At 36.7% G+C, this 13,109-nt stretch overlaps 3 protein-coding genes across 3 annotated transcripts; 2 read left to right on the plus strand and 1 right to left on the minus strand.

Annotated features, from left to right (window-relative positions):
* Positions 1-422: 422 nt before the first annotated feature.
* Positions 423-2,882, plus strand: Cbr-cah-5 (the record flags this gene model as incomplete). The annotated part of the gene is made up of 6 exons (XM_045239906.1): positions 423-474; positions 584-681; positions 1,659-1,770; positions 1,848-2,008; positions 2,229-2,546; positions 2,688-2,882. The coding sequence occupies 6 exons, from the start codon at positions 423-425 to the stop codon at positions 2,880-2,882; spliced, it is 936 nt and encodes a 311-aa protein (XP_045094417.1).
* Positions 2,883-5,510: 2,628 nt separating this feature from the next.
* Cbr-flp-26 lies at positions 5,511-5,855 on the plus strand (the record flags this gene model as incomplete). Its single annotated transcript, XM_002644935.1, has 2 exons — positions 5,511-5,585; positions 5,676-5,855. 2 exons carry the CDS (start codon positions 5,511-5,513, stop codon positions 5,853-5,855), a joined length of 255 nt encoding a protein of 84 aa, XP_002644981.1.
* Positions 5,856-8,167: 2,312 nt separating this feature from the next.
* On the minus strand, positions 8,168-12,645 carry CBG10957 (the record flags this gene model as incomplete). The annotated part of the gene is made up of 15 exons (XM_045239907.1): positions 8,168-8,272; positions 9,321-9,440; positions 9,485-9,584; positions 9,633-9,774; positions 9,825-9,948; positions 9,998-10,194; positions 10,241-10,391; positions 10,441-10,510; positions 10,556-10,664; positions 10,719-10,944; positions 11,672-11,797; positions 11,844-11,952; positions 12,298-12,350; positions 12,393-12,476; positions 12,526-12,645. 15 exons carry the CDS (start codon positions 12,643-12,645, stop codon positions 8,168-8,170), a joined length of 1,836 nt encoding a protein of 611 aa, XP_045094418.1.
* Between the last annotated feature and the right edge of the window lie 464 nt (positions 12,646-13,109).

Consider the following 13,109-nt stretch of genomic DNA (forward strand, 5'->3'; position numbering starts at 1 on the left):
TTTGTTCTTGTCGATTCTCAAATTTCAATGAACATGATCTTATCCTTTCCTTCTTTTAGAGGTCGTCCTAAGAAAAAAGAAGAAGCAAAGGGTCCTCCTCTCAAGATGTATAGACCCAATTTTCCTTTCCGCTTCTTTCTAACCACAATAAGAGATTCTTTATTGTTGCCATCTTTAAATTTGATATTCGAAAAATCGGCGACAAAATCAAATTGGATTTCTATTTTTTTTCTTGTTGATGTAGCTTTTTTCAGAGACTTCAAAGATTTGAATTCCGTCTTCGTCTGACCTCGCCTTTTTTTTCTTACATTTTTTTTCACTCTACCCATTTTTTCTTGCATCATTTATTTTATAGGAGGCCAAGTTCTTCCTCTTCATACTTGACAAAAAAAAACTTGGAACACCCAACGCCACCTGCTTCCATGCCATCGTCGCATCTGTTGATTTTATCTTTGCTCCTGACACTGCTTGCAGGTAGGTCGTCTAGTTTGATGGAATTCAATAAATACTTGTCTAGCACCAAAGGGATTACACAAAGAGCACAACACATCCACTTAAAAAATGCACTTGTAGTGTTTTTCAGTTGTTCAATGCGGTCCTGGAGCTGACCAAGGATGGGGATACGACGTTGAGAATGGGCCGGAGACTTGGCAAGGAAAGTGTCAGAATCACTTGAAGCAGGTTAGATTTTTTGAATTTTTGATTTTGTGAGAACGATGAGTGAAGCACAGATCAATCAAAATGTCACAAAATGTATCTTGGAAAAAGAAAAAAAACGAGAAAAATGTGTTCAGGTGGTAGGAGAAAACCCATCAATCACAAAATTAAGCGGGTTTTCTTTGATGAGAACACTTGTCAGATTGTTATCTTTTTTGTGTGTTTTTGAAATGAAATATAGTTTTAGTAGAGGCGTAAAAAATATGTTTAATGGAAGAAATATACAAAAGTAAAAAGGATTACTGTAGCTAAGATTGCCTTGGATTTTTTAAAAACATTTTCGACGGTTACCATTACAAACATGCTACAGTAATCCTATATCAGGGAATCATCATCGGTCAAAAAAAATATACAAAAACGTATTTTCCAGTTGGTTTTCGAGATTGTTTTCAGAAGTCTGAAGCTCGGAAATTAAGTTTCCGATTATTTTTAACATCTTTGAGAGTAAGTTTTAACATCTTTGAGAGTAAGTTCTTTGAGAGTAATTATCTTTTTCACGTTTTCAGTACAATAACAGACTAAAAAGGATTTTTTTTGAAAATCAGAAATAGCTGAGAAACTAGGAATTTTCAAGAAAAAGTTCTGTGAATGCAAATTTTTCAATCTAGGCTTGTTGTGCAGTCTCCAAAATTTTAAAGTGATCGAAATCTTGACAGTCAAGCTTTAGACTCCTGAAAATGTTCAAAAACGGTAAAAATTAACTGAGGAATATGTTGTTGACTGTAATTCGAGAATGTCAAAAATATTTTTTACAAGCTCAAACTTTAAAAAATATGCGCTCTACAGTAATCCTGGAACTGTAAACAAAAAGCCATTGAAGTGAATACGTAACCGTCACCGTTTTCCAGTGATCAGTTTCTACTGGCTATTTTCCATTTGATCATGAATAGATAGAGAAAAATTGCAAACAGTCACAAACATGTTCTCTATTCTATTTTCAGTCGCCAATTGATATTCGTGCACCCGATGTTGACTATGCCCTTCTTCACCGTATGCACTTCATGAACTATGATATGGATGGGAAAATTGAGTTGAGTAACACAGGAAGAACATGTGAGTTTCATTTTTTCTAGTTTCTTTTCCCAGCGAAAGGAACAAAAACAATGATGATTGATCATCGTATTATTCAGTGTTTGCCGGAGGTTTCGAGCATTGGCAGCATCGGCAACCGATGATTCAGGGTGGAGGGCTGAAGCACAGATACAAGTTGGTGCAATTTCATCTTCATTGGGGACAGAATGATGCTGTGGGATCGGAACACGCTTTGGGATCTTTGCATTATCCAGCTGAGGTTGGTGAAAGAAACTTTAAAGGATTGATAAGAATGCAAATTAATTTTTGTCTTTGGTATATCCATATGACTTCAGGAAATTGGCTGTACACGAACACGAGAGATTTTTGTAATATTGTGGTTTTTTTCCAAATTTCGACCTAAATATTTTGAAAACAAAAATTCACAAAATCCGACATCTGTGCCTGTGCAACACATAAATTTATGAATTCAATTACAGCTTCACTTGGTCCATGTCCGCGAAGGTTTGACCCTCCACGAAGCTCTTACTCGTCCTGATGGATTGGCCGTAGTTGGTGTATTCCTTGCAAAAACCAACGACCCAGTAGCCAACAACTTCTCGCCAATATCCGAGCGTCTACATGACTTGAGACATTCCGGAAACGTCACTGAACTCAAGAACTTCCGCACAAAATATGTTCTTCCATTGGACACGGAAGCGTTCTATCGTTACGAAGGAAGTCTCACTACCCCGGATTGTAGTGAGGCTGTTATCTGGACGGTGCTCGCCGAGCCCATGGCGATTTCGAGTCATCAGGTGAGAAATGAGGGAAAGGGGTATATATTGTTAATGCTCACTTCATTCCGGTTGAATGAGGCTCTTCTTGAGTTTTGTATTTGGCACTCTTGATAATTTCTCAGGAATAAATATTTTATGACAACTAACTTGCTATTTCAGCTTCACCTCCTCCGTCAATTGCATAACAAGGAGCTCGTCAAGTCCGACAAGAACTACCGCCCTCTCCAGCCATTGAACGGTCGTCGCATCCAATACAGACCAAGCAAACTTGATCGAGCCATGATTTGTTCGTCTGCTGAAGTCGCTTCAATCTTCTCCACCGTCTTTGCTGTTTATGTGGCCATGATTGTCTAGAAACGATCTCTTAGCTTGTAAATTTGCTTTTAAAAACTATTGCATTTGTGTAAAGCCATAAAACCGTTTTGAAAAAATCAAGTTATTGAATTTTGAATATTTTTGCAAACATAAAACACAAGTCTGTACGAGCAGAAAATACGACTTGAGACTTGAACACCATACAATCAGCAATTCAATTTTCAAAATTTGCTTCAGAAAATATTGTTTAATTTTTGTAGATTCTATTTTCTGTGTCCGTTCATAACTCGATCCACGTATTTTTTTTACAGCGAAAAAATTTAGCTCTAATAAATGAAAAGAGAAATTTGAACTAATAGAGTGGAGGCGGTTAAAATAAATGAATTGCATTTGTACTAAGAAAACAGGTAATTCAATATTCAACATCTCGGCTTACAATTAAAGCTCATCAAAGTGGTGTGGGAAACGCACAATTCCTCAATTCACGCTACATCATTTTGTTACATTTTAGTACTACTACTTCTAGAAAAACTTTCTATAAAACAAGTGGGTAGTTTTTCGAAAGGAGTTTTCTCTTGAAATTCACCTCGTGAATAAGAATCAAGTTTTTAAACAAGGCCCACGTCACTTCCAACTCATTATTTTTGTTGATCCGCGCTTAATTTTCACAAATATTATTCACTAACTTTTATAACGATAAACTTTTCTTCAAGATTCATAACCTGGCAAGCGGACAAAAATTCAAAAATATTTTTTTTTTTTGGTTTTGTAGGAAGTGTAAACAATCGAGATTTGAGTTTTGCAGCTCCTTAAAGACCACAAAAAATAGGAAGTAATAAATTCCTTCCTATTGGCCCTTAAACTTAACTATACTGAAGCTTTTTTGAGAAGTCGTTTGAGCAATGTGATTGACAAGGTTCGCTCCACTGTTTGAACCGTTTTACTAATATTGGGAGTTTTTTTTGAGAGTTTCAGAGGTTGGTTAGAAATTACTGAAAAGCTCATTTTACATCAGTCACTTTTTTTCCTGGAGGATTTTTTCCAGAATATTCTGAATCGTTTTTATTGTCAGCCGATAAACAAATAAAAATTGAAACATTTTTTTTCGGAAATCATAACGTAAAACCTGTATAAAAACGGTTCTTGTAACAGAACAGCCCTCCGCTTGGAAAAATAGAAACGCCTCTGTAACAGAAAAGAGCCCCTTGAAAATTCATTGTTTGAAAGTAACATTCTCCGTACGTTTCCAGTGGAAAATGTTTTGGAATTCCACATTTTTGGGAATTCCAAATTCCACAACTTCACAGAAACTTGTCGAAACACTTTTAGGCTCGAAAACTATTTCAATTTCAGTGAAATTGAGAGATTTTAATGAATTTTAAACAAGAATTCGTCGAAATTTTTGATGAAAAAAAATTGAAAAAAACAGAAGGACCGGCCCTTCTAATACAGGTTTTACAGTGTTTCCTCACTGATTTTCAAATATATTTTGAATCCATTCATCTTCTGAGTTCTATGAAACAAAGAAGTTACACCAATGATATCATGTCTGACTAATTCAATGATCTAGCATCTGGAAGTGATTTAAGAAAATTTTCAGTTGTGTCTTTTCCATAACAGTGATAATTTCTGCAATTAAGATGACCGAGAGCTATAAAAACCAGTCACGATCGTTCCAGAACAAAACCAATATAAAATTTTTTGAGCACCTTAACGTCATTCTTGTGCAGATAGGAGGCATCACCTTTTGTTCGTCAATTTTATGGACCTCCAGTAGTACGCACACCACTTTTCTCATTTCCGGGTGCCAAAACGGGATCAAGTTAGTGGGCGGGGCTTGTCAGTATCGGTTGGTATGCTCCACCTACTTCTTCCAATTTTATTTCGTACAAACTGCTAATTTCCTCGTCATCTCCTCATTTCTCTCTTCACTCCTCTTCAGGCCTCTCATGTCGATTTCTAAGCTGCTTCATTGAAATTCTTTCCGAGAAACAATAGATGGTGAAAGAATTCCTCTTCATCTCTTATTTTCCAATATTTTACTCATTTGAACTGAACACCTAATCAGTAGGAAAAGAGGAACAACTTAATTGAGATTAACCTCTCACTTCATTTCTTCTGCTGGGTGGGTGCATCTGAGGAGGGTGAAAAATAGAATCGAACTGACGTTTGCCACCACTTAACCCTCTCATTTCAATTTTTCTCCCTTTTGCCTCAGAACAAAAAGTAAAAAGTGCTACTTTTTCCTCATTTCTGAGTGAAAGAGTTAACAGACACATATCCACCAGTGTTTTAATTATCCTCTCTTGGATAATAAAGGACAAAAGTCTCTAGTCTGAAGAAGACTCAAACTAAGATCTTCATTCTAGGCGATCCATCTTTTTTGTGTCTTTTTTCCCAAATGATAATATCCAGGAAGTAGACTTAGTAGGATCAAAAGGATATAGTTTAAATTGTAACACTATTTCTGAAAGTTCCTCTTCAGGGAAGCCTTATATTTTTGAATTTGGGCCAAGACTTTCGTTCCTTTTTGATAATCCTTACTATAGTTTTGCTAAAACTTCGGCATTTTCATTCTCATTAATTGAACGTTTGCCTTCAGTTTCCACATTAAACACTTATACGATTTTCAGGTAACACAACAAAAGAACTCTTTTAGCTCTCACTATGAAGGCCGTTCTTCTTATCGCCATTCTTCTCGGCTCGATCGCCGCTGTCAGCGCGTTCAGACTTCCATTCCAGGTACTATGACGTGTTTCGAGTAGTCACATTTGATTCAATTTATACTGACGTTTAGTTAAACACCGATTACCAATCAAATAGTTTTTCCAGTTCTTCGGTTCCCAAGAAGACTTCAACAGCGGGCTTGCCAAGCGCAACTACTATGAATCTAAGCCATACAAGCGCGAGTTCAATGCCGACGATTTGACACTCCGCTTCGGAAAACGTGCAGGTGCCGGAGAGCCGTTGGCTTTCTCACCGGACATGCTCTCGCTCCGTTTCGGAAAATAACGGTCAGGATGGATTGGTTCTTCTTTCTCGTCAGCTTAAACAATACTTATTTTCACGCTCTTTTCCAAAACAGCTGTTCTCTTTCTGAATGTCTTTATTCTTTTCAAAAAACAAATGGTTGGACGACGCTTAGATACGATTCCTAATAAAGTGAATTTCTGTTGATCATTGCTTTTTTTGGAAATGGAGACAACTTTTGAAGAAAACAAAAAGATAAAACAAACCAAAAAACGGGGTAATCTCAAAGCCAGCCAGAAATTTTTATCACAGGAGGAATACATTTTTATTGGGAAAAATTAAATGGAACTTCAACCGGGAAAAAGCAATAACCTGAAAATTTAAATTTCTTAATTTCAGCTTATTTTTTAGGTCACTGAAATGATCGCAATAACTGCTTTTTACGGTTTTTTAATGTGATTATTCCGGTGAGGCAAACAACCCGGCAAAACATGGAAAGAATCAAAAATCTCGGAGAATGAACCAATCTGTCTGCAACTTCAGGTGAAAATCGAGTTTGGTAACCAAATTTTGACGCAAACTGGCGCACGCTGACGCACTTTTCATGTTTTGATTTTATTTTCATATTTTCCCTCAACTCTTTATTAGTAGATTTACAAAGTTTTATGTTCATATTTTAATTTTTAGGAGGACGGCACTACTTTCTGTACACTTTTTTTGGTTTTTTTCCTGTTTTTGGATCCTTGTGAGCAGGCCAGTGGGGCAGGAATACTACTTCTAGAGAAAATAATGATGTCGAAGTCATCGTGCCATAAAGCTCGAAAAATTGAACTATTCAAAAAGATGTAGAACCTGCTCACACGGAAAAACGTGTCCAGCAGAAAGTGTCAAAACCAGATTTTCCAACTTGATCCTCAAAAAAGGATGGCCTGTTTTGAGTCACATCAAAATCTAATAGCGATTTCCGTGCAGGAAACTTTTAAAACAGGTGTTCATGCTTGTTTTCACAGGATTTTGGGATCTGTCTGAACTATTTTCCCGGCGGAATGGGATAATTTGCCCGAAGAACACCTGTCTTCTTTTGGTTACCAAACTTTTGCCCCGCCCGTAGTAAGTCTTATAGGTTTTTTCTCTCCGAAGTTTCAGCCAGATTGGTTCCTTTCCCAAGTTTTTGCTGAGTTTTTGCTATTCTTTAGACTTTTCGAGGGGTTTGTTGTCGTTTGGAAAATTTCAGCTTTTAAAAAATTAGTTTAAATCGTTTTAGTAGTTGTTCTTCTATACTATCTTTTTCTTTAACATTTACAATTAATTCATTTTTGAAAATTCTGTTTTACAGGTAACCTTGAAAATTTGATTATACAAAATGGTAACAATGACCCAGCTGAAAATCAAACTTTTATGGGAGTAATTGCGTTCAGGTTACGAAATATGACAAATCTGAAGTTTCGCAAAAATACGTACCCAGATATGATTATTCAAATACGTGATAATTTTTCAAAAAAAAATCATACAACAAACGTAAAGTGGGCACTGATTCAATTAATTTGTTCAGAACACGAGTATAGTTGGCTTTCTGAAAACCCACGAATTCTGTAATCCCGTCTATTTCTGTATTCCAAAGAAAAACAAATTGAACCTGTTCAATATTCTGAAGATGATTTGTTTTTTGTCATTTTTAGTGTTTTCCGAAAACTAATGTTCATACTAAACACAATTCATTTTTCCTGGAGTTCAAACCCTTTGAACCAACTTCCAGTATCTTTTTAGTATTCCAGTCCATACCATAAGCTATAGGCAAACAAGGAAAACATGTATCAAAAAAAAGTCACGTTATTGAGAAATTAGACATTTTTACTGGATCTTGAAACTTCTTTTTTTTCAATTACTCACTTTATTGAGCCTCAAAAATATGTATAACACATCTGAAGAGAAACAAAGAATGAGAAAGTGAGAGAGGATTAGAAATCGCGCACCGCAAACTTATGTATATCAAAGGGATGAGAGAAAAAAGTTGAGTCTAGATCATCAGAGATGAAAAAGAAAAAAAACGTAATTTTGATTACCGAGCAGCTATAATGACAATTAATAAAAAAGAGAGGATATTCGAGAGAAATGAATATAATTGAGCTCCAGAATGGAAATTTCAGAAAGAATTTGGTGGGCATTTCGCAATAACGATGAAAGATTAGAATGGGTAACAACTACAGAAAAGTCACAATGAATCGACTCATAGGATTGGGGCGCAAAATAGTCAATGGATATGAGAGGAAACGATTCTTGAGTTAACGAAAAAAATGAAGAAAATAGAGCATCAAATAAAAATCAACCAGATTTGAAAACTTTTAGAAAAATGTTTATAGTTCGTCTTCGTCGGATTCTTTTCGTGTACAGTAGCACGCTAGACCGACAAGGATGGCGAAGAAGAAAAGTGAGCAAAATGAGAGCATGGCGGTGGCGAACTGTAAATTATTACGTTTCGAACTTTTTGAAGAAATATGAATGATTAGAAATATAAGCCGTGAATACCGTAAAACCCATATTAGAAGGGCCGCCCTTCCTATTATTCCAAGGCACCTCCGGAGGGCTATTCAAGTTTTCCGAGCTTCTCTCGGTCAGCTTTTCTATCAAAAGGGCCTATTTAATACAGGTTTTCTGGCATTAAAGCTGTTTTTTTGTATCTAGATTAATCCTGCAAAATGTTGGATATTAAAAATTTCGGGTTGTCTGTAAAGAAACATAAATTGCTAACAAGTAATTCGAATTTCTAAAAAACTTTTTTGATTATTGGTCATTTTGACCATTGTCAGGAGTTTGGAACTCGGCTGTCAAGTGTCCAATCACTTTGAAATTTTTGAAGGTTATAAAACAGTCCTGGCATGAACACTTTGAATTCACAGGATTTTTAGAAAAATCCTATTTTTTTGAGCTTCTTGCTGATTTTTAAATGGCACGAGCTTTCTTTCATTTTGGCAGTACAAAAAAGTCAAAAGGGGTGTCCTTCAAAAATCGGTAAATAGCTTTTAAAAAACTAGGAATTTTCGAAAATTTTCATGAAAGCTTTTTTCAATTTAGGTCTGTTGTATACGCTCCAATGTTTTCCAAGTGAACGAAAACTCGACATCCGAGCTCCATATTCCTTAAAATGTTAGAAATCAACTGATGTATATGTTTTTGACAGGTATTTCAGGTAATTGACAGGTATTTTACGGTATCTACACAAAAAATGCGTATATTCTAACAGTAAATGTTCACATAAGAAACAACCCTATACTTGTACTTTGAGCCCAATTATTTAAACTTCTATAAGAGATATCAAAAATGTATCAACTGGTAAATTGTTGGTAATGCTTTGACGAACATTTTATGTGTTTAAGAACTTTGTTATCGCTTACAGAGATTGAGGTAATTGAGCTCAAAGTGCAAGTACATGATGACCATTTATTAGAGAAGCTATAACGTTTGATGTTTATAACTCCTCTATAATATCCATTTTTTCAAGTACCGTACCTGCCAGTTGCCCACATCTCGGTCAAGTTGAGCAATCCTTTGTATGTTCCCTACATCGACAGCGTCCAGCGACCTGGCGTACCAATTCCAGAACACGTGACCCTGCCACCGATACCCAACCTGCAATCAGCAAGTGTTATTTAGCCTATCATAAATATTCCTACCTGCATGCTTGGACTATCAGTGATCGAGAGATAGCTCAACTCTTTTGCCGTCGTTGTCGTCCAATTGAAACTGAATCCATCGTTTTCGTGTGTAGGCGTGCTAAATACGTTAAGCTTTTATAGAGAATTGATCCGAAAATCTTCATACCCATAAAGTGCAAAGTTGGCGACCAACTCGGAGAAAATCTCAACAACTCGCTGATCCAGTTGCCAGTTCATATCTTTTCGTTTATTCAAAAACCTAGGTGTGACGTTGAATATGTGTAGTTTGTCAACGCCATGAAAAGCTCCTGAAATAAAATATTTCGACTTTTGAGAAACATCAGAGAGGTTTGCTTACTATCAATATCATAAAAATTTTCACTGATGTGATCGAAAGAATATAGATAAACCGGTAAATCGTGTTTGAGGTAGTATGTGGCTAATTGAGATGCAGGGGCGTCGTACCAGAAGTGGGAATACATCTGGAAGAAATTATCATGAATACTGTGAAACCCGCTGGTAAAAACTCACTTTTAATAGAGAATTGAACAAGACAGATTCAGGAAACGATGGATCCACTTGAGTCCATACATATTCTGACTTGCAGCCTTGTGATATCAAACGATGGTTTTGAAACTGCTTATAACTCATCGTCAGGTTTTCTGCCAACTTTTCTCCATGCTCCCATGTGATGGAAGAAAAATTGAGCTCTTTTTCGTTGAGGAGTACTGAAAATATTCGAATTTTAAAGATCAGTGGATTTTCAAAACATACATATCCTCAATGAACTTTCATCTTTTGTAGTTCCAATTACAATCGGAGTCTTCCTTCGATGTAGTGTCAACTGTTCCGGTGGCTCAGGTAGCACACCTCCGACACCATCGATAATTGGCACGAACTCTTCATAATCATCGTAATGAAGACGCTGAAAAACAGTTTTTTATGACTACGACTCTCCACTAAAGATGAGTTACTTTGTATTGAAAGATTTCTTCTTTCGATCGCTTCCTAGCACAATCAAGTAGCTCTGATGAGTTGAATGCTCTGAAAACGAACCTTTAGTAACAGTACACATGAATCAAGTCTAACCTGCAACCAAACCGGTCGTTCATATTCCACGTGGCATTGACTTGTGTGTTACGAACGACTCCTGGCTGGAGAGCAGAGCCGGACATCAATAAAACTTTTTGGAATAGACCTAAAAAACATTTATGGAATTATTGTTTGAGACTCGCTTCAAAACTCCAAGTACCTTCCGCTCTTGGTGACAACGCTAGCAGTGATGCAGAAGCTGCTCCAGTTCCATGGCCCATCAAAAGAATATTTGAGGGATCTCCTCCAAATACTTCGGCATTTGCTTTTACCCATTTGAGAGCCCAAATTTGATCCCATAATCCTATATTTCCTGGTAACACGCTATCACCCGTTGATGCGAATCCTAATGGTCCTAATCGATAGTTGAATGTGACGAAAACAATCTGAAAATTTTCGTATTTTGTATTCATTTCTTTCATCTACACACTTTGCACACATCATTTCTCCCTCAACATTTTTCTTGTCTCCATTTCAAAATCAAGTCCGTTAGAGCGAAAAGTTCACAACAGAGCCTAATTCGGTCTATGTGCAATCAGTGCAAAAGATTCAAGTAGATACGAAGATACGAGGAAAAGTGCGAAGCGGATATTCAATGTCGTCAATGCAAAATTAGCAATGCTTGTTCTATTCGCTATTCTACATTTTTGTCTGTTTCCTGAGCTTCTTTATCTTTTCACTCCATTTGCAACAGCAGAATCGCATTTTATGCTATCCATCTTTCTTTTTGCACAAAAAGATGATCGAAGCAGAACGAAAAAAGCACATCTGAACTGATGCAAAACGAAGATGTTCCTTTCCTCTCTTTTTTTTCTTTCTCGTTTTTTTTTGGCCACAATCATGTTGAATTTATACCAAAATGCTCTCAATTTGATGCCTCATAAATTATTCCATCAAACTTTCTGCGTAGGGATAAAGCAACAAGACCAACCACAGAAGGAGACACATATCCCAGCACAACGGGATGAGTGAGTGAGAGACAAAGAGAGAAAAAGAAAACAAAACAAGGATGTGCATGGAGACATGGTGTATGTGTGTGTGGGGGCAAAAACGCGAGAGTCATCGTCTAGTGGCACAGAAGAAAATATAAGTGTGAGGAGTGAGTAGTGGAGCACTTGCCTTGCGTGACACAAAGTTGCTGAGAATTGCCCGCTGAGGAATGTCGCTTCCGGAACCAGTTTGGAATCTGCCGCCATGGATGAAAACAATCACCGGATATGTGTCATTTGTGTACTGGTACTGTAAATGGGATATGATAAACAACAACAACAAAATGGGAAGTTACCGGAGTCGGCGAAAAGACATTTAGATAGAGACAGTCTTCGGAAACATGAGCAACGTATCGTTCGGGTTCTCCTGCGTCGTTTTCGTCTATGTTTTGCATACACATTGCACTGGAAAAAACATTTTTTCTAGAAGAAAAATTTATTTCATTGATTATTCGACATTTTTTTTAAAAGAAGGTGACGTTCCCCTGACATAATTGAGAGTTGTTCCTTGGCTCTCCCATCTCTGGTTTCAGAAAAAAACTGAAAATTTCCCCGCCAGACATCCAAATATATATCAAACTTTTTCTTCCTCACCGTCATTACTTCCGACCAATTCTCACAAACTCATTAGTGGGAATGTCAATAGAATTAGCATGTCTGAAGCTTATTATGCTCACTTCGGTCACTGTTGTTTCCTCTTTTATCAGTTGTTTTGTCAGCCTACTCTAGAATGTTCCCCATAGAGCTCACCTGTATTGTGTTGCATTCATCACCCCTCGCCATTTCGCTGGTTCTTTTGGCATCTGAAATTGTTTCCGTTTTCTGAAAATTCATCAGTTTTGAACACTTCCCTGAAACCTGAGATAGCCCACAGGTGGCATGGCGAAGGGTATTCCTTTAAAAACTGTATAATCTTGACCATCTATCAACTGAAAAGTAATGTTTTAGAAACAGTTAGTACACATCAGTAAAACGTACCAATCGTTCGCCCCGAATGGCCCCGGAATTGACAGTTAGTTCGAATGGGGAGATGTGTCGTGTGGTAGTGGCTAAGTGTGAGTGCCACCATAGAATGAACGGTGATAAAATCCAACGCATTTCCAGATAAGGTCAACTATCCTACATATCAACTACTCTGCAGCAAATACATGAACTATCTGTAAGTAGAAGAAAGTTAAAAACGCCAGTTTACACGAAAAAATACGGCAGAATATGGAAATATGGCGAAAAGGTCAAAAAACAACATAGACTTTGTTAGAAAGTTTTTTATCATACCGTATTTCCTTTAGTAGAGGTATATGGGCTTTTATTTTTCAACCTCCTTCTCAGGGTGAATTTCTATCGAAGAACGGGCTTCAAATAGAGGGTTTTCGGTTTTCCATTGGATAGGAATTTAGAAAAAACGACAAGCACCAAGGAAAATTATTAGAAAAAACATCAGCAATAAATTAAAAGAAGAACTGCACAAACATGGTTTGTAGTTTAATTGAAAAAAGAAAAATTGTCTGGAAAAATATGAAATGTTTTATGAAGAAAACACTACAAAATTTTTCAAAATCAGA

The sequence above is a fragment of the Caenorhabditis briggsae genome, assembly GCF_000004555.2.
Source record: "Caenorhabditis briggsae complete genome, chrX, whole genome shotgun sequence".
Taxonomy (NCBI): domain Eukaryota; kingdom Metazoa; phylum Nematoda; class Chromadorea; order Rhabditida; family Rhabditidae; genus Caenorhabditis; species Caenorhabditis briggsae.